At 44.7% G+C, this 27076-nt stretch overlaps 1 protein-coding gene across 6 annotated transcripts in view; it reads right to left on the reverse strand.

Annotated features, from left to right (window-relative positions):
- The window catches only part of SCN8A (sodium voltage-gated channel alpha subunit 8), a 171503-nt gene that overhangs the window by 18114 nt on the left and 126313 nt on the right, over positions 1–27076 (reverse strand). For all 6 annotated transcript variants that reach the window (XM_032876747.1, XM_032876751.1, XM_032876749.1 and 3 more), the window contains 7 exons: positions 22827–23065; positions 16145–16318; positions 13731–14087; positions 9836–10306; positions 9192–9309; positions 8506–8660; positions 5002–5175 (listed from right to left, as the gene is read on the reverse strand). In XM_032876747.1, coding sequence (XP_032732638.1) covers positions 5002–5175; positions 8506–8660; positions 9192–9309; positions 9836–10306; positions 13731–14087; positions 16145–16318; positions 22827–23065 — 1688 coding nt within the window. The remainder of the gene's footprint in view (positions 1–5001; positions 5176–8505; positions 8661–9191; positions 9310–9835; positions 10307–13730; positions 14088–16144; positions 16319–22826; positions 23066–27076) is intronic.

Genomic DNA, 27076 nt, shown 5'->3' on the forward strand with positions numbered 1-27076 from the left:
ACAGGTTGGCAAAGGGAGGAGGCTGAAGGGAGAGGGGGAATGAGGACGTTCCAGTGGAAGGAGAGGAGCCTGAACAGATGACAAAAACCTTACCCTCGCCCTTTACAGCCTCTGCAGCTCCCAGAAGTTGCCATTAAATTAAGCCAGACAAATTTAATGGTACCTATGGAAAAGAATACAGATAAATACACACACTCCACACAAGCCGCCCCCTCCTCAGCTCATTCACCATGGATTTCCAACAGGGACAAGCTCTCTTGCTCCTGGTTGACAAGAAACCATTTGCTGGAGAACGTGATGAGTTACTACGTCAACAAAGGAAACATATCCAGTAAGCGCCACAGCTGGCTTTGCCATTCCCAAGAAGGCAAGAACCAAAGGAAGCAATTTCTAGACAGACTTTTGGCTCTACGAGAACTCCCTTAAGCAAGTCTTCCGTCTCTCACTTTCAACTATAATAATCCTTCCGTCTCTGAACTACAACCAGACGCCTTCATGAGAACTTGGGTGGGCCTGAAAACTGAACCTGTACTTCTCCTTATCATCCCCATTCTTTCTCTCCAGAAACAGCTCAGAATGAACTGGCCTCAGATCTGTTCTTTCCTGGACCATCTTCTACTCTCATCGTTAGAAAAACAGCTGGAAGGATAAACTTAGAGCAATTTAAAAAATTTTAGTCACAGATGAGGACACTGAGCCCCCTACACAAGACTCTGCTGGGTGTCACACTGGCAGTTCTGGAGCCAGAAATAGAGACCCTGGAAACTCCTGGTTTCCAGGCAAGAGCTCCTTCTTCCACAGACAGGTCACATCCCCGACTGGCAGGTAAAATGATGATATCCCAAGAGAGGGTTATCGGTATCAGAACAATCTGGAGTCGACTGTATCACCCTGCTGGGGAGAAGCCTGCAGGTCTCCAGGCCTGGAGTCATGATGGTTAAATGCCTTCCTGTCCTTCCATAGCCAAACTCACTTTGTCCTACCAGAGCTTCCAGAGCAGTTCCCATGTGGTCCCATAACATCGGATGTCGACTATACCGGGAGTTGCCTGGGCCTGACCGGAGAGGCCTGACTGGAGTTCCCACCCAGGGAACTACCTTTAGCCAATTGAATCCTGACAGTCTGGGCTCTGGGTTTCTTGGAGCAGTCTTTCCTGTGTACTGCACAGCAAATTCTGGGATAGGTTGGGATATTCCCATAGATCATTCTTAAATTCCCTCTACTGGAAAGTGGTGGTTACAGATCTGCTTGGTCTACATTGATATTTTAAAGCAAATTTAGAGGAGAAAAATGGAAACAATCTACAACTCAGTTTCCTTTGCTATTTTTTTATCTCTAGCTGAGGGCTTTAATTCTTTGAGTCTATATCTCGGAACTGTATGAAACATTTTTAAAAATAAGTTCTTTTCTTTTTATAATGAAGCAGGAGGACTGGCAGGAGGCAGAAGTGGAATGTCCGTGACCTAGTGAGAGAAAGGGATGAGCATGCTCAAGGATTTCAATTTTTTTTCAAGGATTTCAATTTTTAAAAGGGGTGTGAACCTTTGTCTATGCATGGACTCAAAATCCATCAGTGTAGGTATCTTCCCTGGAGTCCTAGGCAGTATCCCAAACAGATCTGGAATTAAAGCCTGCCCGATTTACTCCTGTTCCTTGAAGGGTACATGCTTCAGAGTTCATTTTTTGTCTAAAACAAGGGTCTCAAAAGCTTTATGTGGAAACAGTAGCACCAACCAATCATTTCCCCTCCATTCATCATTCTCAGTTAAGACTCTAGATGGAGGTGTGTTTTGCCTATGATTGCCAAGTGCAGTCAACTCTTAACCCCAAATAATCTACAATTGCCAGATTCTTGGTGAGACCTTAATAGGCATATCTGAAGGTGAGCCTTCCCATCTTCACCAAGTGCCTGAGATCAAATACCCCTGAGTCAACCTTACCCTGAGAAACTATGCCAGGTAAAGACGGCCAAACACTAAGCTTTGAGGGGCAATGGCACGCACGATAGGCCCCGCACGTGGCAGGGACACTCCAGCTCTTCAGGGCGGTGGGTTAGTCTGATTACAAAGAGGCCTGGGGTGGGAAGAAGGATGGAGGTACAGATGCTGCTCCCCGGCTTGGCTCTAAATGGTGCGGAGATATCATGCTGCTCAGCTGATCAATCTAGCCAAGATCTCCCAAGACAGGGTCAGCAAGGAGCCTATGTGGGCTAGTGCTTAGCAGCTGAGGGCGCTCTGATAATCCTGAGTCCCCATGCTAAACCTTCACCGGAGGTAACCAGCTCATTGCTGAAAGTCTACTTCAAGGAAAGAATCAGACCTGGAAAAAAGAAAGGAGTTGAGGGGAAGTAAAAATTCAGGGTATCAATGGCTGCAGGAATAGAAAAAAAAGGGAGACACTAGGTGACTTTTTCTAAATGATGTGAACATTTTCAAATGGAGAATGTCATGGTCTGAATTCAGGATGTGTGGTCTCTGAAAGTTCCCGTACCTGGAACTGATATGCTGGTTAACCTCTTGATATAATGGGATAAATTTCCCTGGGGGAAAGTTGACAAAACTCTTCTACAGGACAAGGTCTCCACTGCAGCCAAGGACCTGAGCAAAATGAAACATTGTCTCTGTTTGGGAATTATATGGCTTGTAACCAAAGAGAATTAACCTTGGAGGTTGTCCAGATTATCCACGTGACTGTTAAAAAATCCTCTTAGCAGCTTTAAGGGGCATCAAAGAGGAAGGAGAATCCATTAGGGAAACAAACATGGTGACGAATAACAGATTTGGACATCTAGTCACTGGGGAATGAGATAGGAAGAAGAGCTTCTCTCAGAGGTGGAGCTAGAGTGGGACCTAAAATTTACACCTGCTGGATGTTCTAGAATGCCAAGGACACGTGACAGCAAAAAACTCGGATGGTTCCAGCTGTGCAGGTGCATGTGAGCCTTCTTCCCCATTCACAACTCAGGAGTGGCTGACGGTGCAGCCGTGGGACGGACTGGGGCCTCTTCCCCCTTAGCGCACGCTGCTTTATACAGTGATTGTTTGCATACATGTCTCAGCCTTGCAGGCCCTTAGAGAGAACTGTCCACGTCTTCTGCTCTCTGTATCCCCCACAACTCCTGGCGGGAGCTTGGCACGTTGTGGGTGCTCAGTAAACATATGATACTAAATGCACTGTTGTGTCCAAGGGAAGTCAGTGGATGGGAAGGTCCCAGGAGAGCTCTGTTCCCAGAATGCTGGAGCCAGGCCCAGCAAGGGTGGAGCCAGCCCCGAGGGGTCCTGCAAGCTGGTGTGAGTGCCTAAGAAGCTGGGGCCATGCCTGCATGCCCCTCGTGGCTCACTGCACCTTCGGGGACAGCTCTACACACAGGATGGTGTTTGATTTCTATTTGTTGACTAATAACCGGTACTGAGGAGTTCTTAGGAACCACTGTCAGGACTCACGGCAATGTAAGAATCCAGCAATGCCCTCAAGCTGGGGAGGTTATGGATAAATGCTTGCTCTGTGTCTGTCTCATACTTTCAGTTTCTCTGCCACCCAGTATAAAAGGGAATGAAAATATTTGCTAAATAAATGCTAATGCACACGACCCTCAATGCTTTTATCAGCTTATTTGGGTACCAGGGGGTCCTGTTCTGTGAAAGATAGTGGGCCCAGTGTCCTTTTATTCTCTGGGCCATACCCCAAGCCCACTCCTTCATTCTTAAGAGCTCAAGCCTTCCGTCTGAAGGCACTAGTGGCGGCTGCTGACAGGAGTGCTGAAATCTGCCAGGACGGCCTCGGGTTGCCGCCCTCTGGGGCAGTACCTGTTTGGCTCACTTTAAGGGCAGGGGGTGACTTCCTCACCTCATCTGGGCATCTCCCTAAAGGCCAGGTTTCTGAAAAGGGAATGCAAATAGGAGCAGAGTGACATCTCCTGGAAGGAGTCATTAACCGTGGAAGTCAGAAGTCACAGACATTTACAGGAACAGGAATGTATTCTAGAGCAGAGACCACTGGGGCGGAGTGCTGGGCTCCCATTATCTGACAGAGGCGTCCATGCTGCTCCATTCCGGACCCCAGAGGCATGCTCTAGGTGCTTTACTATATGGCTGAGGAAACCTGCATTCTACATGTACCCAACCAGCCTCCAAACACTCCGCTTGCTTGGCACTTAGCGCTCAGCTCAGCAGGAAGTGAATTCTCCACAGGCCCTGGTCCTGAAATTCCCATTCACCCTTTCTTTCGAATGCTGATTTGGCTAGAAGAAAAGAGCTTTAGTAATTACACAGAATAAGAAGCATTCATCACAGTTAGAAAAGCCAACAAGGAACAAGGGCTTATGGGGTGAGAAACGATCACAGAAGATGCAGCTTCCACCCTGAAAAATAAGACAGGAGGTGATGGCCGGCAAGCCTTGGAGATGGTCTTGGAACCTGGAGGAGAAAAGGATTCTCGTGTGATCACCACTGTGGAAATGGCAGTGTGTGGGAAGGGGCGTGGATTTCAGTGTGAACACCACCGCTTCTGGACAGGCGGACTCATTTGGAGGAGTCTGGTGCGAAGCCTTGAGATGATGGAAGTATCCATAGGAATGGTCAGCAGAGAGAGCTTTACTGAGATCCCCCCCCACACCTGTATCCCACCTCATCCTCACCCCTCCCCTGGCACCAGAAAGAGGGCACCCTGCTGGTGCAGGGCAAGAACTGTTTGTTCCCAGCCTAATAACAAGGGGCGTTGGCACCAACGATTCCATTTCCCTCTCCTAATCTCTGACTCTTCCAAGCCAAACCACCAGAGCCCAGAGCTGGTTGGTTAACCCCTGGGGCCGATGGAGAGACTTCAGAGCTCCCTCGCCCGAAGTTAAGCTCTGAGTGCTCTGACAGGAGCTTTCCCCAAAACTACACCTACATCTTGTCCGACATCCTGGGTGCCCAGGCAACTCTGGCCATTCGAGGAAGGAACATCCCTGCTTTTGTTTCCCTACAAGAAGGGGTGGGAAGTAGAAAGCAGGACACGTACAGCCACAATGAGGAAGTCCAGCCAGCACCAGGCGTTGGTGAAGAACTTGACGAAGCCATAGGCTGTCCACTTGAGCAACATCTCCAGGATGAAGATGTAGGTGAAGACTTTGTCGGCGTATTCCAGGATGGTACGGATGGTCTTTCTCTGCTCGATGTAAATGTCCTCGAAGGCCTGGAAGAGAAGCAGTGGCTGCCCAAGGTGCCTGAAGGGAGGCAAGCAGCTTGGGAAGGCTCCACCTCTCAGCAGCTCCTCCCCCTGCAGCTGGCCTATGCTGGGCTCCCTGTCTTTCTCACCCCACCCCCCGCCACATGTGGCTTCTTAAAAAATGTTTTACTGAGATACAATCCACATAGCATACGATGCTGCTATTTCAAGTGTACAGTTCGAAAGCTTTCAGTACATTCAGACTTGTATATCCATCACACAATCAAGTTTAGAGTGTCTCCATCCACCCCCAAAAGAAACCCCACACCTTCTAGCTGCCACCCTCTGGCCTCCTTGAGTCCCATGAGTCCCAGCAACCACTATGCTATTTCCTCTCTTCCAATCTGCCCATTCTGGACATTTCATATAAAGGCAATCAGACGATACGTGGTCCCTGGTGACTGGCTTCTCTCCCTGAGCACAGAGTTTTCCAAGTTCATCCATGCTGCAGCCCGCATCAGTGCTGTGTTTCTCTTGACCGATGAAGAAGACTCCAATGTGTGGCTGTGTGGCAGTCTGTCTACCTTCCTCACTGACGGACACTTGTGTGCCTCCTTTCTGGCTATTGTGAATGGCGCTGCTACGAACATTCGTGCATCTGTTTTATGTGGACATGTCTTCCTTTCTCTGGGGTATAATGTCTAGGAGGGGACCAGCCGGCTCACGTGGCGACTGTAGGCTTCAGTTTTTGAGGCCCTGCCAACCAGCGCTCCAGCGTGGTGGCACCGTTCTACATGTCCTCCGGCAGAGTCTGAGGGTTCCAGCTTCTCCGTGTCCTTGCCGACACTCTATGTGTTTATGTGATAAAATCTTTTCTCCCTGCAGCCCCTGATGCCACAGATATGGGGGAGGGTCACAGGACTAGGAGACACTCAGGTGAAGAAAATCTTAGTCCGACTTTCTCTCTCTGGAATTCCTGAATGGAGTAACTCCCTAACACGAAGGTAGAACATTCCCATGACTGGAGTGGAGGGCTGTGCAGGGAGAGCAGGGAGTCCTGCAACATAAGAGAAAACTACAGGGGGAACAAAAGTCCCATGTCCTACAATGGGAGGTCCTGCTCTGGACCGTTCCAGAAGGAAGGACAGAATCAGGCTGCTGCGGATACACTTCCAACAAGGAGGCATATCACGTACTCCAGTTCCATCACTGGACAGCTGGGAGAGGTCATGGTCCATCGTTCTTCTCAGGGGTCTTTTGTACAAATAACCCCCCTCTGCTCAGTGAAATACTCAACAGCTTCCATGCCAAGTTTCCCCTTACCTCTCTTTGCAGAGATTCATTCTGTCACCCAAATACGTGTGAGATGCCCAAGACTGAGCTTCCGGTCACTGGCAGCTCTATCCACCCCTCCCACCCAAAGTCCCATCATAACCCCACTCTCGGCTTCTCTCAGACATTTTAGCTGTGGCTTCACTTTGCTTTTTTTTTTTTTTTTTTTTTTTTTTGAGAGAGAGAGAGAGCGTAAGCTGGGAGAGGGGGGGGAGGGGCAGAAGGAGAGAGAGAGAATCTCAGTCCAACTCCCGCTGAGTCTAAAGCGGGGCTTGATCCCACAACACTGAGATCATGACCTGAGCTGAAATCAAGAGTCAGGCGCTTAACTGACTGAGCCAGCCAGGCGCCCCTTCACTTTGCTCTTCTTAGGTCTCATGCCTCCTAACTGCATAGGGTCTTCAAGTACCGAGCCAAGTGCCCCCTGTTTTATTCATCTACAATAAAGAGAAACTATCAAAGGTGAGCAGTAAAGAAGGTTCAGAACTTCTGTTTCACTGCTGCTTTTCTGCTTCTCTTTTTTCGTGGCAATGAGAAAGAGAAGAGTCAGAGAAGAGTCAGAGTGAGGTGTGTTCCTTAATTCTGGATTTCTGTTTACAAGATTGGAGGAAGAGCGATGATGACAGTCACAAAACACCTTTCTCCTGGCTCTGGCCTGAGTCTGACCCTCCCTTTTCCTGTGGGCAGAGATCATCCTGTTATCTGGGGGCCTGCACAGCCCCTCAGCCAGCACTGAGGGAAGCCTGTGGAGGCAGTAAAGGCCCAGGACAGGCAGGACAGTGTGACTAACCCCTCTCCCCACCCAGATCCAGGCTGCCAAGCCATCTGGCCTCCTGCATTTGTCCTGCCACATGCCTGCATAATCCCCCCACCTCTGGCCCCCACTCCCCACGGGATCCTCTTTGCCACCTACTGCCTCCATTTCAGCTTCTCTTCTCTTCTTCTCCTACGGGATCTTTCTTTTCTTTTCTTTTTTTTTTTTCTTTTTAAAAGATTTTATTTATTTACTTGTCAGAGAGATCACAGGTAGAGAGAGAGGCAGACAGACAGGAGGAAGCAGGCTGCCTGCTGAGCAGAGAGCCCAATGTAGGGCTCGATCCCAGGACCCTGAGATCATGACCTGAGCAGGAGGCAGAGGCTTAACCCACTGAGCCACCCAGGCGCCCCTCCTACGGGATCTTTAACACTAAATTTAACATTCTCTTGCTATTTTCTGCACCCAAATTAGGCTTTGCTTCTATCCCTACATGAATGTGCCTGCCTTTTTTGAAAGCATTTCAAAATTCTGCATTCTTCAGCTTTCCCTTAACTCAAACAAGGAGAATGTGCCACGTCTCTAAGTGCCTACTATCCTCAAATCTATCCAACTGGGGTACAACTCCCTCACTCCTGACCCTGTCAGGTCTCCTCAGTTATAAGCCAGCTAAAATAAAAGCAAAAGCCCAGATAATGAGCTCCCACAGGGGAGAAGCCCACGTGTCCAGTGCCCCCTGAGCCTCACCGATCAATGAGAAGCACTTCCAACTCTGTGAATATGAACAGCCTTTACACCAGAGACCTGGCTCTTTAAGTATCTGCTAATGCCATGAGTTCTCCCAACCAGTTAGGGTGTGAGGGGAGATGGGGTAGGGAAGCCAACCTCCGTCCCATCTGGGGCAAGTGAAAAGTAAAGAACCGGATATTTGGGATACTAGGTGAGGAAGGGAAATCATTTGAGGAAATTGCTTAGAACGGGGCAAACTAAGCAGTGAAGATAATTAATTTGTGCTCTCATTCTGATAGAAAGGGGGTCTTAGATGTGTGAGGTGTCACGCTGAGTGTAAAGAAGATCAGGATGTGGGTAAGTGGATTCTAATCCTAAAAGCTCAAAACATCAGGCCAAAGCACTCTGGCAGACCGTCCTGCTTGGGGCCACAGCCATCTGTGCTCTCAGAGGCACTGGGCTTGCGCCCCGCCTGGACCCTCCCCCAGCTCCTACAAAGCCTTTCCCAGCCCATCCCTCCCTGTCCTCTCCCCTGGACTCACCAGGGCGCCACTGCTGAGCAGAATCATGAAAATGATGAAGGTCTCAAACCAGTTGTGCTCCACAATGAGGAAACAGGTCTTCCTCAGGATCCACCAAGACTTGCCAAGCCCTTCTTCGATGTTGACCTGGCAGCACTTGAATCGCTGGACACAGCCTGGCACCAGCGGGAGAGGCAGGTCAGCGAGGGAGCGGGCCCCGCACAGACCCGACCCCTCCTCGGCCTCCTGACCCCAGCAGGCGCTGCCCCACCACACAGCCGGGAGCACAGGGGCTGAATCAGAAGGCCTGCCTCAGCCATGGAGGGCTCCAGGGCTAGGGCGGCGCTGCAACGCTACGGGGACAGGACCCTCTGGAGTTGGGAAGATGTCCTCTAAAGAAGCCGTGAAATGGAGGAGGAAAGGGGAGTCAGGAGGCACACACAGCCATGACACGACAGGCCTTGCTATCGGAAGTTTTGGGCTGACTCCAAGAGAAAACAGACAAAGAAATGTTTGCAAATAGAAACTCGCTCTAGGTAGGAACCAAACATGGGAAACAATATCAACTGGCTTCCAGAGGAGGAGGTGGGGAACAAAGCTCTTGAGGGCGGCCACGGAGCCCCCACGCGGAGCCAACCACTGGCCCTGGCAGAAATCCACAAGCAGTGCCAGGGCCACGGCCCCCCCTTGTCCTTGCCCCTTTGCACCTTCTGTGAAGCAGGCATCTGGGTCCAAGTACTCCTCGGGCTGTTCCACTGGGACTTCTTCTACTTCGGGTTTGATATCGATGGTGCTTCCTTCAGAGGAGCTAGTGTCATCCAGTTTCTAGAGTGGCAAAGAAAAGGGAGTTTAACCAACTCTGCGCGACACTTCCCCTCCATGCTCTACCTCGGACACTGATGAAGGGCCAGACAGGACTCTTTGCAATTCTTATGACCAGCTCATCACCATCCCCTTGCAGAGGGGCAAACAATTACCAGAGGGCCCTCAAAACTTCTGTTGGGACTGAAGCCTGCTCACAGATGAGGGGTCCACCTGAAACGGAAGGTGGCTATTGGTGGGTCTCAGCGCTGAGGCTCAGATGGATTACTGGCAGGGAAGTACTGGAGGGTTTGCTCCAGCCTCTGATTGAGATGAGCCGGCAGCGATGGAGACAGATCTAGGAACATCTCAGGAAACGAGGTCACCCAGGGGAGGTCTAGAATGACAATGGGTATTAGGGTTGGATCTCAAACCTAGCTGGCTATTCCCCAATCTCTCTACCCAGCCCATAGCTGAACCAGTCCCGGGACCTGCCAGGGCCGTTTGTTCCCACACAGAATCAGGGCTGGGTTCTAGACTGGGACCTTACATCTTTGCTGCCTTCAGGATCCGACTCGCTGCTAACATCCTCTGTGTTGAGGTTCTCAAAATCAGACTCGCCTACAGCAATGGGCACCCGCACGGTCAAGTTGGGATTGTTGATGAAGGACATGTGGTCCTCGTCGATGATATACTTCTCCACGCTGCTGCCAATGCCACTGGTCGTGCCGTTGCCGTTCTTCTGGAAGTCACCGTTCCGGTGGATGTCTGCACCGGTGTGGTTGGCGATGCAGTTGGCCTTCTTTTCATAGAGCTCGTCCAGGGGCTTCACTTCATCGGCCTCACGCTGCTTAAAGTGGGCCTGCATGAAGGCGTGCACTTTCAGTTTGGCCCAGGCCACCCCCTTCTTGATCCGGATGACTGAGATTTGTAGGTTGTTCATTTCTCCATCGTCGTCCGTGGCTGCCAGATTGTCTGCACTGAAGGAGCTCAGAAGCAAGGCCAGAAACAGGTTCAGCACCTGTACCAGTGGCATTAGGAGAAAGGAGAGTGAATGTAGACAGTACGACGTGAAGTCAGCCATTAAACTAGGATTAAAATTGGAAGCCCACAGACTTCTGTGACAGGCACAAGAGTTTCTATCATGTTTGGTTTGACAGTGCTCATGTCACTAAGTGGGCATCAAAAAAATTTTTTTTATTGAAGTATAATTAACATATAGTGTTATATTAGCTTCAGGTATACAATATTCAACAATTTTACACATTGCTCAGTTCTCATCACAATAAGCATTCTCTTAATCCTCTTTATCTCTTCCACCCATCCTCCCCTTCTCCTCTGGTACACATCAGTTTGTTCTCTGTATTTAAGAGTCTGCGTTGTTGTTGTTTTTTGTTTTTGTTTTTTTTGGTCTCTTTTTTTCTTTGCTCATTTATTTGTTTCTTAAATTCCACATGAGTGAAAACATGGTATTTGTCTTTCTCTGACTTATTTCACTTAGCATTATACCCCCTAGGTCTAGCCATGTTGTTGCCAATGGCAAGATTTCATTCTTTTTTATGGCTGAGTAATATTCCACTGTATACAGATACACCCATCTCTTTATCCATTTATCTATGGATGGATACTTGGGGTGGTTCCATATCTTGGCTAGTATAAACAATGTTGCAATAAACATAGGGGTGCGTATGTCTTTCCTAATCAGTGTTTTTGTTTTCTTTGGGTAAACACCCAGTAACAGAATTACTGGATCATATAGTTCTATTTTTAATTTTTTGAGGAACTTTCATACTGTTTTCTACCAAGTGGGAACTTTGTTTGGTTTTGGTTGTAATACAAGGTTAATATATCTTTTCTTGGTTCTTTTATAGTTTTATAAACATATATATGTATCCCCAAATATATTGCTTTTCTTACAATCAGAAAAAGCAAAAACTGTATACATTTTGGGAAAAAAAATTTCCCCCAACAGAAAATAAAGATGGACACAGCTTATTGGGAGGATTTAAGAAGAAACAGATGCCATGTATTCACGGACAGGGGAAGTGTTGGAAATCCACATGAAAAAAACAACTAGGCTTGGAGAGCCATGCTTTCCTACAACAAGCCAAGAAAGTAGAACTGAAATACAGTTCATGACATCTTAAGAATTAATTTCCTTTGTTTTCCTAACATTTATAAAATAAAGTAGTTTAACAAGACAGTGATTGTGACTGTTGTGTTCTGTTGTATATCTAATTGTCCAGCCAAGCTTTATTTAAATAAAGCCAAGCTTTATTTATTTATGTTTTAATAGCCTATTTTACCACATTGGACATTAAGATTAATTAATTTATTTTTATTAAGACTTACTTTACAAATTGGGAGAGGTGTTCACTTCTTGATTTACACCTGGCCCTTACTTTGTCACACTTCTGAAGAAGAGCAAGCAATACATTTTAGGTGGAGATCATAGTATGGGTAGAGTGGGGGGAATGGAAACAAATAAATGCACTATATGTACACAAATTATTTGGGCCATTTGTAGAAATACAAAGGAGTATGGTTGATAAAATGAGGGTGAGTTGGAGGGGGCTTTGAAGGCCAGGCTGAGGAATTTGAATTTTATTTAACTGGATTCACTATTGGTCTTTGAGTAGAGGAGTAACAGATGATAGAGATTTGAGAAAATGATTCCTACCAGCTACATACAGTTAGAGCTGTCGCTTGCATGAGTTAATAAGAGTCTAGATTAGGCTACTGTAATCTCAAACCTTAGCATGCCTAAGGAATCTGGGGAGAGGTTGCATGAAAAAATACGTATTTCCTTGGCCTCACCTTTAAGGTTCTGATTCAGTAGATCTGGTATAGGGCCTGAGACCGCCTGTTTTAATGAGTGAAAATTGGGTGGCTGTGATCTTCAGACCACACTTACAGAAATACTGGCTAGATTACAGGCATGGAAAGGATGGGGAAGATCTTAGAAATACTATTAATTAAGGTGTATGAAAGGCATCAGATTGTTTACTGGGAAGGGAGAGAAGAGAGTCAGAAGAGACTTATAGTCACAGATTCCTAAAGACTAGGTGGGCAGAAGGACTGAGCAAAGGTGAACCTGGAAAGGTGTTACCAGAAGCAGAAGTAATGTTATGTGCTTCTGCAGGTATCTATAGAGTAACGGGGAGAGGATGCGGAGACAAGTGAGAAGAGGAGGATGGAGAAAGGGTGGGAAGGCCAGGGCTGGGAAATGTGGATGCCACTATTTACCAGGAGGTAAATTCACTGAAGAAGTGGGAAGTCTAGCGGGAGTAGGACGAGGGAAGGGTGATCAGAAATGGAGAAAGGAAGGGATTACAGAAACATCACAGTGTCCATTTTTACAGATCATAGGAAAGAATAGGGTGGCACGGCTGGTCCAGAGGCTGGTGAGCAGGAACCCCTTCCTGGCATGCTTCTCTGGCACAAAAAGGAGAAGAACTTCTCTGGATGAGCTGACAGGGGGTCCTCTGGGTTTGCCTTCTTCCAGCCCCCCTTGCTCTAGACTGGCAAGTTGGATTGGGCCTGATCTGAAAGATAAGTACTTCTTAAACTTTAGTGTGCATGTCAATCACCTTGGGGTCCAGTTAAAAATGCATATTCTGATTCAGTAGTTCTGGGGTGAGGCCTAAGATTCTAACATACTCTAAAGTGATCTCATTGCTGCTAGTCCTCTGACCACACTTTGAGAAACATGGTGTCAAAATCTCTGTTGGTGAATGAATATTCTACATACAGAGGCAGAAGACAGCAGGCAGACAGGTCGGAGTACAGCAAAAAAGTGATTTGCCACTTATACAAGTTAGATAAAACCCTCCGTCAGTTTAGATCAGTGGTTCTCAATGGAGGGCAATTTTGCCTCCTAGGGGATAGTTGGCAACGTCTGGAGACATTTTTGGTTATCACAACTTAGGGAAGGTGGGGGGGTTACTGGCCAGTAAAAGGTAGAGGTCAGGAAAGTTGCTAAACATCCCACAACACATTTGTAGGACATTTCTACAACAAAAGGATTGTAGGACAATTCTACAACAAAAAATTATCTAGCCCAAAGTGCCAACAGTGTCAAGGTTGAGAAATTCTGAATTTAAATGAATTTTTCTGTAGTAGAAAGAGTGTAGATTTTGTAGTCCAGGATCTAATACAAGCCCTGACATTTATCAGTTGCCTGACTTCAGGAAGGTCACTTAACTTTGCTGAGGTTTGTTTCCATAGCTATGAAAAAAGGGTTGACAGGTTGTGGGGCTTATGACTCAGCAGGCCTCTGTAAAGAACAGTTTCCTTTCCTTCACTTGTACCTTAGGGTACTTGAGCCAAGAAAGGATAAAAACTAGCACAGGCATGAAAGCTAGTAGGACCAAGACCATTGGGCTTCTGGTCAAGGGTATGATGTTCTGGGCAAAGAATGAGAAGTTGTACAAGTTAGTACTAACCACCAAGTTGCCAATAACCATGACCATCATGAAGACGATGAGGCACATGGCCTGGCCTGCCACTTCCATGCAGTCCCACATGGTCTCAATCCACTCCCCGCACAACACTCGAAAGACAATGAGGAAGGAATGGAAAAAGTCATTCATGTGCCAGCGAGGGAGTTCACAGTCCTGGTTGATCTTGCAGACACACTCTTTGTAGCTCTTTCCAAAGAGTTGCATGCCCACCACAGCAAAGATGAAGACAATAATGGCCAGCACCAGGGTCAGGTTGCCTAGGGCACCCACTGAATTTCCAATAATCTTGATCAGCATGTTCAAGGTGGGCCAGGATTTGGCCAATTTGAAGACTCGGAGCTAAGGGGGGAAAAATTGAAACAAAAATCAAGTGATACTCAATCCACTATCTTCCACATGGCTAAAATAAAAATAAATAAAATTAGTGAGATGAGCTTAAATTTACTGAGCGACCTTGGGAAATTCCCAGGACTTTCTAACTGTCTTAGACTAAAATGGGAGAATGTGAGGCACAGACAGGCAAAATGGATTAATTTCACCGTACATGAAAAACTTAAACTAGGAACCAAGATTATTGCCTCTAGCCCCCTATATTAGTCTCTGAATCAAACTGCTTTTTATGTTTTATTTGTAAATTTTAATTTAAGTAGGCTCCATGCCTAGTGCAAAGCCCAACAGGGGGTTTGAACTCACGCCCCTGAGATCAAGACCTGACTGAGATCAATAGTTGGACGCTTAACCAACTAAGCCACACTGGCACCCCACAATCCACTTTTTAAGAACCCATACATGAATATATCCTTTTGCTATTGATTTTTCCTTGACCTCTCAAAGAACATATGAAGGAAAATGTTGAGTTGTAGTGAAGCAAAAGATCAGGATGGCAAGGAAAGTGAAAAATAAATCATCTGTCTCTTTAAAAAAAATCACGTAAAAATTCTAAGTATCTCTCTTTTTGCTTGCCAATAAATAATCAACAGCTGATATGAAACTGTGGAATACACTTGGTATAACTTGGAGGAAAAGCACAAAGCCCTAGTAGGTGCAGTTCCACGTATATCAAACATCTTACGAGAAGGGCCTATAGTGATATTAATTCAGAGGACACACTTCTGTTATGAGATTTCTATATTCTCTAATAAATGATTTGTAAGGTCTCAGCAAATAGTCTAGAATTATAATGCATATAATTCATTATCTAGAAATAATAATGATGAGGTCATCTTCAGATATCATAAGTTAATGACTAACACAGGACATAATAGGAATTTTGGTAGAAGGCAACAGCACAGAGTGGAACATTTTTTTCCTATTAAAAGCTTGAGTCTTATCTGAGAGTTCAAGATTTACCAGGTGTTTCTCTGTATGAATATCTGGATCATTCATATTTTTTCCCTTCCTGACTGGCTCTTAAAATTATTAGGAATACTAGTGCTCAGGCTTCCACCTCTTACTCCTTCATCCCATCTTCCAGATAGTAAGAACGATTTTCAAAAAGTCTACTGTGGGCTGGATTCTAAGACTAGTAAAGATCCCAAGACTAGTAAATAGAGGTTCCAGAAACTTGCCAGATGGACTGAGACTGAGTGAGACCTCTGTTTTACAAATAATTCCATTTTATTCCAATTCTCTTTTTTCAACATGCTGAATATCCCATGAAAAAAACTAAAATCCTTTCAGTTATAAGTGCTAAGGTATTTTTCCCGATGGGGAAAGAAAAACCTAAGCCAGTTCTGATGCTCTGAGTGGGATATCCCCAAAGTAACTTAGCTTCTCAAGGGACTTAATCAGGGCATAGCTTATGCCTGTGTTTATGGGAAGCTATTTTGAGGGTATCATTAACTGTTTCAAAGTCATTTTAATAATTTTAACATTAATTTTCTCAAGTACATTACAAAATCCTTCTCAGCTAATGTTATAGGAAAAAAAAGCCAATGTTTAACAGTTAATTTCAATATCATTTTAAAAATATTGTTTTGTTCCTGTTTTCTGGAAGGGGTCATCATGATGGAAGAAATGAGAGACCTCTTTGAACAAGGAGAAATTCCACTTCAGGGAGATGTTCAGATAAGGAAACAGCTTTACTAGCAAATTCATTAGACCTCAGAATAGCCCTTAGGAATCCTTTTTCATCTTTTAGATTAACCATTATTTTCTGAGGAACTTCCTAAAATTGACCTCTGTTTGTTTACTGACATTAAAAACTAACTTCTACATTGGGCACTTAGCAGAAAAATTTTTTCAAGACTTTAGTATCTAAGCCAATAAATTGCCAACAGAAACTGTGAGTAGAATATAGCTTAGGATTTTTTTAATCATCAAATTAACTTATGCAAAACTTTTTTAGTAGCTGCAAGACAGGAAATGTAAAAAGAAATTGGAGAAATATGGAATACCAATCGGAAAGATCGCAGCACCGAAAGCCCCTCCACGTCTGCTAGACCCAGTTCCATTAAACTGAGGGAGACAATAAATCCGTCAAAAATGTTCCAACCTTCTTGGAAATAATAGTAGGGATCCATGGCTATGAGCTTCAGGAACATTTCCGCTGTGAAAATTCCAGTGAAAACCTAAAGAGGGGGAGGCGGGGGTAAGAAAAAGAAATAAGAGAAAGAGAATGCCTTTATCATTATCTTTGGATAGAATACGTCCAAGAAGCTGCAAGAGCTAGCCTTCTTAAACTGTGCATCTGAGGACATCAGCACTTAGATGTCGCATGACTACTCCACATGGGGCAGGAGAGCCTTGTTGCCTCTTGATTCAAGTACTCGGTCTTAATGTTCTCATCTTTGTTGCCAGAAACACCTAATTCACATTGCTCAAGAATGCATTTAACAAGCTATTTTAAGCAATAGGAAGACCACACAGGGGACAGACCCCTTCTAAAGGGTCAGCAGCCATTTTGAATGTTTATGTTTGGGGTGTTCGCCTAAAAAAAACCAAAACCAAAAACCAAAAAACACCCTTCATTGAATTGTAATTCTATGTAAAATATACAGCATTATTCCTGATTTGATATTATGTGTCTTTTTATTTTTAGATTTTATTTATTTATTCAATAGAGACAGCAAGAAAGGGAATATACAAGCAGAGGGAGTGGGAGAGGGAGAAATAGACTCCCCACTGAGCAGAGAGCCCAATGTGGGGCTCGATCCCAGGACCCTGGGATCATGACCTGAGCCGAAGGCAGACGCTTAACTCCTGAGCCACTCAGGCCTCCCAATGTTATGTGTCTTATCGAAGGTTGACATATGCTGCCATGTTTCTTATTTTGAGTTGTAAAAGCAACAGAACACTGCTAAAAGTGTGCAAAATACAGGAAAAAAGTATAGTCTCATCATCTCATACAACTATCATTTTTTCTATATTCCCTCTTTGGTTTTTTTCAAATGCATATATATTTTGACAGAGTTGTAAAATCATAGAGTACGTAATATCTTGGGTCTTATTTTTCACTTATCATAACTCAATCCATGTTTCTGCATAGTCTTCTGAATTCCCATTTATATTGCTTGTATAAAATTCTACTGAGTATGTCCTCAAAGAACTTTCTTTTCTTTTTATTAAAAATTTATTTATTTTAGAGAAAGAGAGAGCGTGAGCTGGGGGAGGGAGATAAAGAGAGAGAGAGAGTTTCAAACAGATTCCCCACTGAGTGAGGAGTCCATCTGGGTAAGAGAATGACTTCTCCCCAGTGCCATAAGACTCCTAACTTTACTACCTTTCAGAGCACCCCATGTCTCCCAATGCCTCCTGTATCCCACAGGACTTGGTAACATAATGTACTATAAGAAAGTAAAATCCCACAAATTCCAGGTTTGACAAGACCCTCATCCTAAGCGAACCACATAACATCAGACTCTTACTGAATAACATCAGATTCTTACTGAATATTATGATTTTATTTTATTTAATTTATTTTTTTTAAGATTTTATTTATTTATTTGACAGAGAGAGATCACAAGTAGACAGAGAGGCAGGCAGAGAGAGAGAGAGGGAAGCAGGCTCCCTGCTGAGCAGAGAGCCCGATGCGGGACTCGATCCCAGGACCCTGAGATCATGACCTGAGCCGAAGGCAGCGGCTTAACCCACTGAGCCACCCAGGCGCCCTGAATATTATGATTTTAGAGGAAGGCTTCATATGTAATGGGTTTTAAACTCATAATAAAATTATAGCTTGCAACTACCTGGTTACCAAGTTTACAAAGGAAGCAGTTTAAGGAAAACTTTGAAGATATGGTCTGAGGACAGAACTGGAAGTAGTCAAAAATATTTAGATTACAGATGCTGTTGGGAAAGAGACCCAGTTAATGTATAGGAACGACAAAACAGAACGGTGTGACAGAAATCAAAATGGATACAGGGGCTGTAAGGTTTTGTGTCTGTGTACTTTTCCACGGACCCCATTTTCCTAAACTGAAGATGCCGTTATTCTAGAACTGAAAGAAAATAATCCCTAGAGAGATCCAATTAAGCAAAATCAAAGTTCACAGTGCCTGCTACGCGTCTACAGATGGAACATCACTGTGAGGGCAGCTAAGCAAATCCTGACAGCCATTTTCCCTCAGTGTAAACCCAGGGAAGGTTTCTTTCTACAGAAATGTCAGCCTGCTTGCTGCACACTGAGTAGAGACTGGATTTGCTGTCCCACTGGTTCTGATGGACACACAGGAAATGCTCAGTCATAAGCACTGGCTAACTGACCATGGAATATTTATACTGTGGGAACTCTGGTTCCTAAGAGAAAATCAACGATGGCAGAGTTACTGTTGCTTTTCAGTGGGATACATGGCACCCAGATGCTGGGTAGAAATGCCTGTGACAGAGGTCAGCAACCATGTTCTTTCAACATACAGTGATTGCCATCATTGGGGTTTGCTGGTATGAAAGAACACTTTTTTTTTACAAATGGAAAAGGGTAGCTTTAAGGCTATCCCTATGATGCCATTCTAATTTGCGCTGTGGTTTGCTTCTTGAGGAGGAGAAAAAATAAGAATGATAAGAATTATAATTATAATCACAGAATTATAAGCAGCATATCAACCAACAGCTGTACATAAATATCACTCTTGTGAGTGTCCTCAAATATTCACCTAGGAATGTATGCTCTAATGTAGCATTTCTCAAAGAAATTGGGACTGGGGTGTCAGGGCCTGAGAAGTGTGGGGAGAGGGTCCACAGGGAGGACACTGGTGTGGATGCTGGGGGTCTAGCATAGGAAGCCAGAGCCTGAAAAGGGCGAGGAGGACAATCACCTAGCAAGAGGTAACAGTGCTTTTTGATCAAATAAATAAACTAGAAATAGAGGCAACCAGGTTTCTTTGTCAGAGGAGTTACAATTATAGAAACGGAGATACCGGAATGAACCCGGTAATGTTGGACTAGGATAAACAGCCATACTGAGAGGGCCCAGTCATGAACATTGCTCCAATAGATCTTGACTTCTAATTATCATTTCCACTACAACAAGGGCTCCTTGAGAAATGGTTGGTCCAGGCCTGAGATGGGAAAAATATAAAATTAGCCTGGACTATTCTATGATACCGGATAAAAGGAAGTAATGAGGATATGTTGACAGGACCCAGAAACCAGCTTGAAGGAACGCCCAGTGGCCAAATCAGGAATGGTTTAAACATTTAGATGATAATGGATTATAACCCACCATATAAAACTGAAAGCCATGAGTCTACGTTGACATAAATAAATGAATAAATCCAAAGTTTAATGAAGAAAAGTAAATTTAGATCATTTCAAAACATCTTCACAAACACTTACTAATTAAAATGGAATTATAAATGGAAAAGAGTAACTTTACAGGAGAGAAGCCTGGCAGACACCTCCTTCATCAACTGACCGAGTCCCATCAATTTGGGACAAATGGAAACCATGCCATCTGGTAGGTGCAAGGAGAAGACAGCCTCGCTTTTGTAACATTCCCACCAAATGTGTAAGCTGAGTCTAGTCTGGAGGAAGCATCAGACAAACTGAACTTGAGGGAATTCTACAAAATAACTGGCCTGCAGTCTTCCCTAGTCTCAAGGTCAAGAAACCGAAGTAAGACTGAGAAAGTCCGCCAAGCTGAAGAAGACTGAAAAGACAGGACAACCGAATGCAACAGGAGACTGGAACAGCATCCTTTTGCTACAGAGGACATGACTGAGATTTCTGGCAGAACCTGAAGGGGCCCGAGAATGCAGTGGTTGTGAGGTGCACGGGAATTTCCCGAGTTTGGTGGCCGTACTACGGTTTTGCATGAGAACGTACTTGTTCATTAAACACACATGCAGAAGGCTCAGAGGCTGTGTCAGCAGCTTCCTCTCCAAAACAACATCTTAGACCGTACCTGAAACCTTTCTCCAAGATTGAGATTGCTTAAAAAAACAAAACAAAACACCTTTTAAACTCACTATTATGTTCAAATGGTTGCAAAAAAGGTAAGAAAAGAATCCTTACATTTATCTCCTGAATAACACAAAAGATGTAGAAGTCATATAGCCAAACTGGGCTTCCATTTCCTTTATGGAACATGAGGGATGGATAGAATTATCTTTAAGGTTCTTCCTCATATTAACGTTTTTTCTTGTGGGAGGGTTGAGGAGGCAGCAAACTTTACAGCAAACCATTCTCCTCTCCCACCAGAAACCTCCATCTGTCTATCTATGGACAAACACAGCTCAGGTCACCGTCCCAGCTGTGGGAAGTCCTTAGGGTTCCAGCCGTGAGACAGGCTGTTCCCTATTTCACAAGCTGGTCAATCTCACTCTTTTCCATCTTTTTCTCAGGTTCATTCAAAGACTCTCTCTAGATGTCCAAGCCTTTCGGAGCTCTTCTCTGCTTGTTAGATGGGATGCTGCCTGGTTCATGAATCATTTAATAAAGCCCGTTAGATTTTTTTTTTAAATGTCCAAGCTACTGAATTACACTAATATGGTTCCTATGATTTGTAGAGTACTTTTTACTATTCCAAAAACTTCTCTATAGGTTCTCATTTTGTCCCAAATACTGATGACATGGTATTATACTTGTTTTATAGATGCAAACATCTGTGGTTAGAAATGAGTAGCATATTTTAAGTTAGTATGTTCAAAACAGAACTCTTGATTTTAAACCTCAAACCTATTCCTTCTTCAGTCATCCTATTTCCCTCTTAGCTACCAAACTTCCAAATCTAGGTACCATTCTTCATTTCTTTCCCTTCACGCTCACCTCCAATCTACTAGCCAGTCCAAAGTGTCCTGAACCACTCACTGTTTTCCATCCCCACTACTAACTGCATGCTTTCTTTACAATCCCTTGGAAATTCTTGCCCCCAGAGTGTTTTCCCATTTTAGAACTCGGTTTTGTTTGACTTGCTTCAAAAAGTCCCTGAATATTATTAGTTGCTGACCTTCCCTTCTCTCCTCTTTCTTCTTGATGATTCTGAGCAAAGTCTTCTGAATGTTCACAACTCTAATTTAGGTGTGACCCTAAGTCTCTACAGATTTTTAAGAAAGGGAAAAATGGTGTTATCTGCTGGTCTGGTCTGAGGGCAATTCTGCTGGTGGTAGGTGAAAAGACCTCTCAAATTCCCTTCAAAATCAAGGACTGGCTCTGTAAAAAGCAAGTAAAAGTAAAGACTTTGAGAAAAACAAAACATCTCAGGGAAAATACCACCACCACCACCATCAACAACAACAAAATTATCAAGCTATATTTTTCATTACTTAAGTCTTGGCTAATAAGATAAAGCTCATATCTGTATCATCTTGTTGATTCCTTCAAAATGTTGCTTGACGGCCAAGTTTCTGGCTTGCGAGTGACACAACCCACTATCAGGTACCCTTCAGAGTCAGCAGATTTCCTGGACAGCCTACGAGAGTGTCCCATTTCAAGATGACCCATATTTCATCAGGTGGCACACGAGGGTTTATATCAAAGCAGTGAGCCTGAAGCGTGTCACTAACTCCGACGTGCAGAGTAGAAAGAACACAGAATTATCTCGGATGTGTACCAGGGAATGTGATAGGCTATAAGGACTAACCAGATAAAGGATCTCCTTTGCCATGTGTGTTTTCATAATCAAAACTCAAAATGATATTATAACACTCTAATAGTATGTTAGTGCTTAATATAAATACTCTTTGTGTGTGTCAGATGTGTGTGTGTGTGTGTGTGTGTGTGTGTGTGTATACAGAGAGAGGGAGGGAGGGAGAAGGAGAACATCAGGCAAGGATCATACTCAAAAGGTAACAAACCACTAGATTTGACTTGCTCATGGTGAAACTCCCAAGGAATAACGAAGCACAGATGACCTAGGAGATTCTTTCCAACTAGATCTTTCCCATCTACCAAAATTCAATCGACTCCTGATTTTTGGACTAAAGAAATAAAACAGATAATCCCCAAATCACAACTATTTGACTTCAGAATACACTGTGCCACCTATTAAAAACAAAACAAAGCACCTCATTCTTATCTTCTAAATAATATAATAAGTTAAATATATGACTTCAGCTAACATTAAAATAAATTTGGCACAGATCAACTAACGGTAGAAACTGGATGAGAGCCCAGAAGTTGGATGGGAGGGGGAAGCCAGCCTAGAATTAAGTTTCCCACAGATAGGCCCCATATGGATAATTAAGATATGACAGTGCAGGCAAATTTATAGTTCTATTTAATGCACTAAAAGAGCTCCCCTATTTTGTGGTGGTTGTTACTGAAGGTGAAAGGGGAAGTGATGCTGGAGTAATGCAGGAATCAATGTGAGAAACAGAATGAGAAAGAAAATCCAGAAGTCCTTGGCTCAGGTTGCTGAAAGCAGCCCACTGCACCATGCCTCCCATTCTGTCACCATGACTGGTTTTCTGCCAATAGCTCCTAAATGACGTCTTCAAAGTTCTGCAGAAAGAGGGAACAGCCAAGGGATCACAACAGTGAGCAGAAGCGGCTGGGGCTACGCCATATGTGGAAGCATTTGTCTTCCAATTAACTCTTACTTTCTTTGCAACTGAACTCCAGCTTCCAGTATCGCAAAAAGATGTCCTACAGGCAAAACATGTTCGGATCATAAAATCCGGAGACGGCGTTCCATCTTACCAGATTTCCTACAGCCAAGACGTGCTCAAACTGTGGTGTCATGGGATGGTGCTCCATGGCCATAAACAGGGTATTCAGGACAATGCAGATGGTGATGGCCAAGTCCACAAACGGGTCCATAACGATCAAATTCACAATCTCTTTCAGTTTGATCCAGTAGGGGTGACACTCCCAGATGAGGAAAGTATTGGCAAATTTATACCAGCACGGCGGGCACTTTCTCTGAGACTCTTCCAGCTCTGTAGTGAGTAAAGAACAAACACGGTAAGAAAACAAAGGGGGCTGCTCTTCACCCTCTGCTGGGTCATTATCACTTCTATTCCGCACAAGAAGAAAGGTGGTCCGGAATGCCGTGCTGACCTTCCTGAGTGTGTAGTCACCGCCCCCCACACTGTTTTCTTTTTCATGAAGGGAAAGAGGAAGCAGGGGCAGTCGCAGGTCACCTCCCTGTTAACAACGATCTGGTTATAAACTAGGGTTTGATATGTCTGTTTTGGGAGCCCAGCGTCATGGTTACGAGCTTGGCCTCTGGAGTCTGGCTCCCCGGTCTGCCTAGGTTCAGCACTCACAACTGTGTGATCTCGGGCAAGTTGCTGGGTCCTCTATGCTTCTTTGCATCATCTGAAATGACACTTCCTTTACAGGCTAGAAGGCTAAACGAGTCCTGTAATCCTCATGCACTGACTGAAGAGTAAGCAAGGTGGTGAAGTAAAGCAGCCTGGACAGCGCCTGGCGCGCGGCAGGTCCTTGGTAAATGGTAGGTCTTAGATTATACATCGTGTCCCTAAATCATTATCTGAGAAGCAGCCGCAAGCACAGACTCTGAAGCCAGACGTACCTGGCTGCTCAGGAATTGCTAGGTGGGGGAACCCGGGCACCGTTCTTCAGTCAGTGGAGAGAACTGAATGCACTAAGACAGAAAGCATCTCAGAGCACCCTGGCCTACAGTAAAGGTCACAGAAGCGTCTGCTCTTAGCACTCATTCTCTGGGCAGCCCAGGCAGCGTGGGTGGCCGGCTACCCTGTGCAGGGCGTCTCTTCCAGTCCCAAAGAAGTGCAAGTCAGTGAGCTCACAATTCACAACTGAGGTGGGCACAGGACTCCCACTCCTCTCCCTTCCCCTTCTCTTTCTCATCTCCCCTCTTTTCCCTTCTTGAGACATTTTCGTCCTCCCTCCTTCCTTCCCTCCCTTGGTCTTTCTCTTCTTTCCTTTTTCTTATCTTCTTTCAGTCTGGCTCTCTCGCTTTTAGAAACAGAACTGGTTAGTTTCCAAGAAGATCTTACGTGATCCCCAACATACAAAACAGATAAGCCAGGAACTGCTGTAGTAGAGGCAGGAAGAGGAGCCCAGTCTGGCGGACTTCCTTTTTCCCTGAGGCACTTCCCTAGAATCCTGGACATAGACTGAATATCACTGGACCAAGATGATCTCAAGGTCACTCACAAAACAAAGATGAAAAAGGACCCTTAGACACTAAAGGCAGAGAACCATTTAGCCGGCAACCATGACAACCCGGGCATTAGACCATAGGCAACAAAGCCCTCCTCACGTAAAGTATGAGTCATAATAGCCTGAATTACAAAAGTCCAAGGACCTTGATCTCCAAGGATGTTCTTTAAGAGATGGAGATTTGAAAACCTGTCAGCATGATAATCCTTAGAGGAAAGGTCTTGGTTCCACCGGGTTGAATATAACTGCATCTATCCCACACCCCAACTCAATTCTGCTGACAAAATCAAATCATTCAAGGAATGAAAAAAAGTTTCTCAGCGTTTCACCAAGAACAAGATGGCTGCCTTAAATTAGTCTACTTTCCCTTTTTCCAACCAGCTGGATGGTGCCCATGGTGATGGCTTTAATTTAGATGGGGTGCTTTGGTTGGGTTTTTGATTGGCTCCCTGGTTGCTAAGAAAATGGTTGCCTTGGTTTTTCAGATTTAAGGGCCACAGTAAGCGCCACGTGGGAGTCTGCGTGGGAAAGGAAGTCTGTGAAGAAAATTTGCTTTGGCTTCTTCCTCATAGAACTCCCTCCCTTCCCAAGGTAAATTTAGTTTTCTAACCAAAAAAAGAAAATGAAAAGGTTCTCTTATTTCCATAAATTCTTACAGTACATATTTGGAAATTTGGTTCCGTTCCTTTTTTTAATCTCCTCCCTTCTCCAAATGTCTATTCACTGGCACATGGAGGTTAAAGCAGCGACTGTTCACGTCTCTGACAGTAGACACAATTGCAGTGTTGTACGGTGCACTAGGTTCTAAGTCTCTGCCAGATATCGAAGAGGGGTTTCCCTACCCTATGGGGCACCAAGAAGGTTCCTACGGGGATACTGGGGATCTTACCCACATTTTCTCAGGTAAGATCTCAGGATAATCTTTCGGGTTCCACAAACGGTAAGACAACATGGAGCTTTAGGAGCTAGAAAGGATCAGTTAGGTGACAACAGAGATTTATAAAGTGACTCACAACTTGACCAACTGTTATTGGCCCCACATGCCTGAAGTGGCTAAGAATTTTGTCTGAGGAAAAATATTTCCAAAGAAATATCCAAAGGTTTATGGGTTTCCCCTTACTTTGCTCCTGGACATTCTCAGAGAGGTTACTGTAGTCTCAACCTCAGGGGTGCTGGGGATTCTTTTCAGAGAGGGCCTCACAGTTCCGCCAAGATGGTGGTGTTAGTAGACAGTGAGGTTTTGAAGGCAGGGCTTCTCTCAGTTCAATTCAACTGCTTTGAAACACCTACAGTGTGCAAGGCCCTGGGAATACGCTGATGAACAAGAGTCCCCACCCTCACAGAGCTTACAGCCACACCACGAGAGAGACACAGCGGGGTAAGTAATGGTGCTGACACTTGGGGCTGGTCAGTTGAACACAAGAGCGAGTCAACAAATTGTGGCAGCTGACAGCTCTGGCCAGTTGTCTCTCTGAGAAAGTTTTTGAACCTGTTTTACTTGAGAACCAATAATAAGTACCATCACTTCCTCATTCTTACTTCACCAACTCCCTCCTCTTCTCCCATAGCTTCACTGCTCAGAGAAGTGAGACTATAGTAGTCTGCTTACACCCTTCCCCCAGTCCTCTGAACTAGCCCCAAGCTGATGGCTCTGCTGACTGAATCCTGCTGAGTTTATTGGATCAAGGTGAGGATGTCTACAACGGGATGGGGGGGTTGGCGACACACAATAGGCAGGATTTTCTCCTTATTTACACGCTTCTGGAATTCTCCACTGTGCCCTCTAAGAGATCAGGTAGGCAGAAGCCTGCTTCTTTGGTTTGGTAATCCAAAGATTAAAATTATGTCAGAGTTTCCTAACAGAAGGTCTGAGAAGCAGGAACAATTATCCATTCAATGCTGGCTTTTCATGTTGTAGCAATCATTGAATACAAGGACCAGCAGTTAAATAGGAATGGATCTTTCTTAATGTCCTTTAATTCCCTCTCACATTAGTCAGCTCCAGCCATTCGTTGTTCTTTGCTTACATCGGTTCTGTCTCATCAGCTTTAACAAAGGGAGTGGAATACTAGGGTAGGGGATAGGGGAATGTCTGCGCAGTGAAAGGCTAGGTGAACATTAGGACTTAGAAAAGGGAGAAAAAAACAGGAATGGTTTCCTACTCAGGAACACAACTATGACTGTCTCTCTCTCTCCTGAGCTGCCCCATGTCTGTTTTTTATCATATATGTGCTGGTGGGTGGAGGGTAGAGAATGAGGAGGGCAGAACAGGAAGAGAAAGAAGGGCACAGGGAGAAGAGGAAGGGAGAAGAAAAAGACCAAGCTATCCCTCCATTGGTTTCTACCCAGCTCAGTAGAGGAATGCAAGCACCAAGGCCTTCAAAGGGAAGCCCGCAGCATGGACGCCCCCACCATTCCAAGCACAGCAAGGGTCAGTCTAACAAACATTTCTGGTGCATTTACTTTTACTAGACCCTGTGCTGGGCCCCTTTAGTAATCAACTGAGTAACTGTGGTATTGCGTCAATGGTTCCTCCATTCTGATGTCCGTGCCAGTTGTGAAATATGCCTGTTGGAGGTGCAACTTTCTCTTTCTTTTGTCTTTCTCGACTTCCACAGATATCCAGAGAAATCCTGTTCTTGTCTCCAAGTGAAGAATAAAATTAGCCAAGGTTCTTAAGCTAGTGCTTCTTAGCTTGAAATTCTTATGCTCTGCAGTTATCTCAAAGTATAAACTACAAAGTTTAAAGATATTTTCTTGGATGATGACCTCGACGAAAATTAGAGGAAAACAGGAATAAA

The sequence above is a fragment of the Lontra canadensis genome, unplaced genomic scaffold (assembly GCF_010015895.1).
Source record: "Lontra canadensis isolate GAN:19392208 unplaced genomic scaffold, GSC_riverotter_1.0 scaffold59, whole genome shotgun sequence".
Classification (NCBI taxonomy): Eukaryota; Metazoa; Chordata; class Mammalia; order Carnivora; family Mustelidae; genus Lontra; species Lontra canadensis.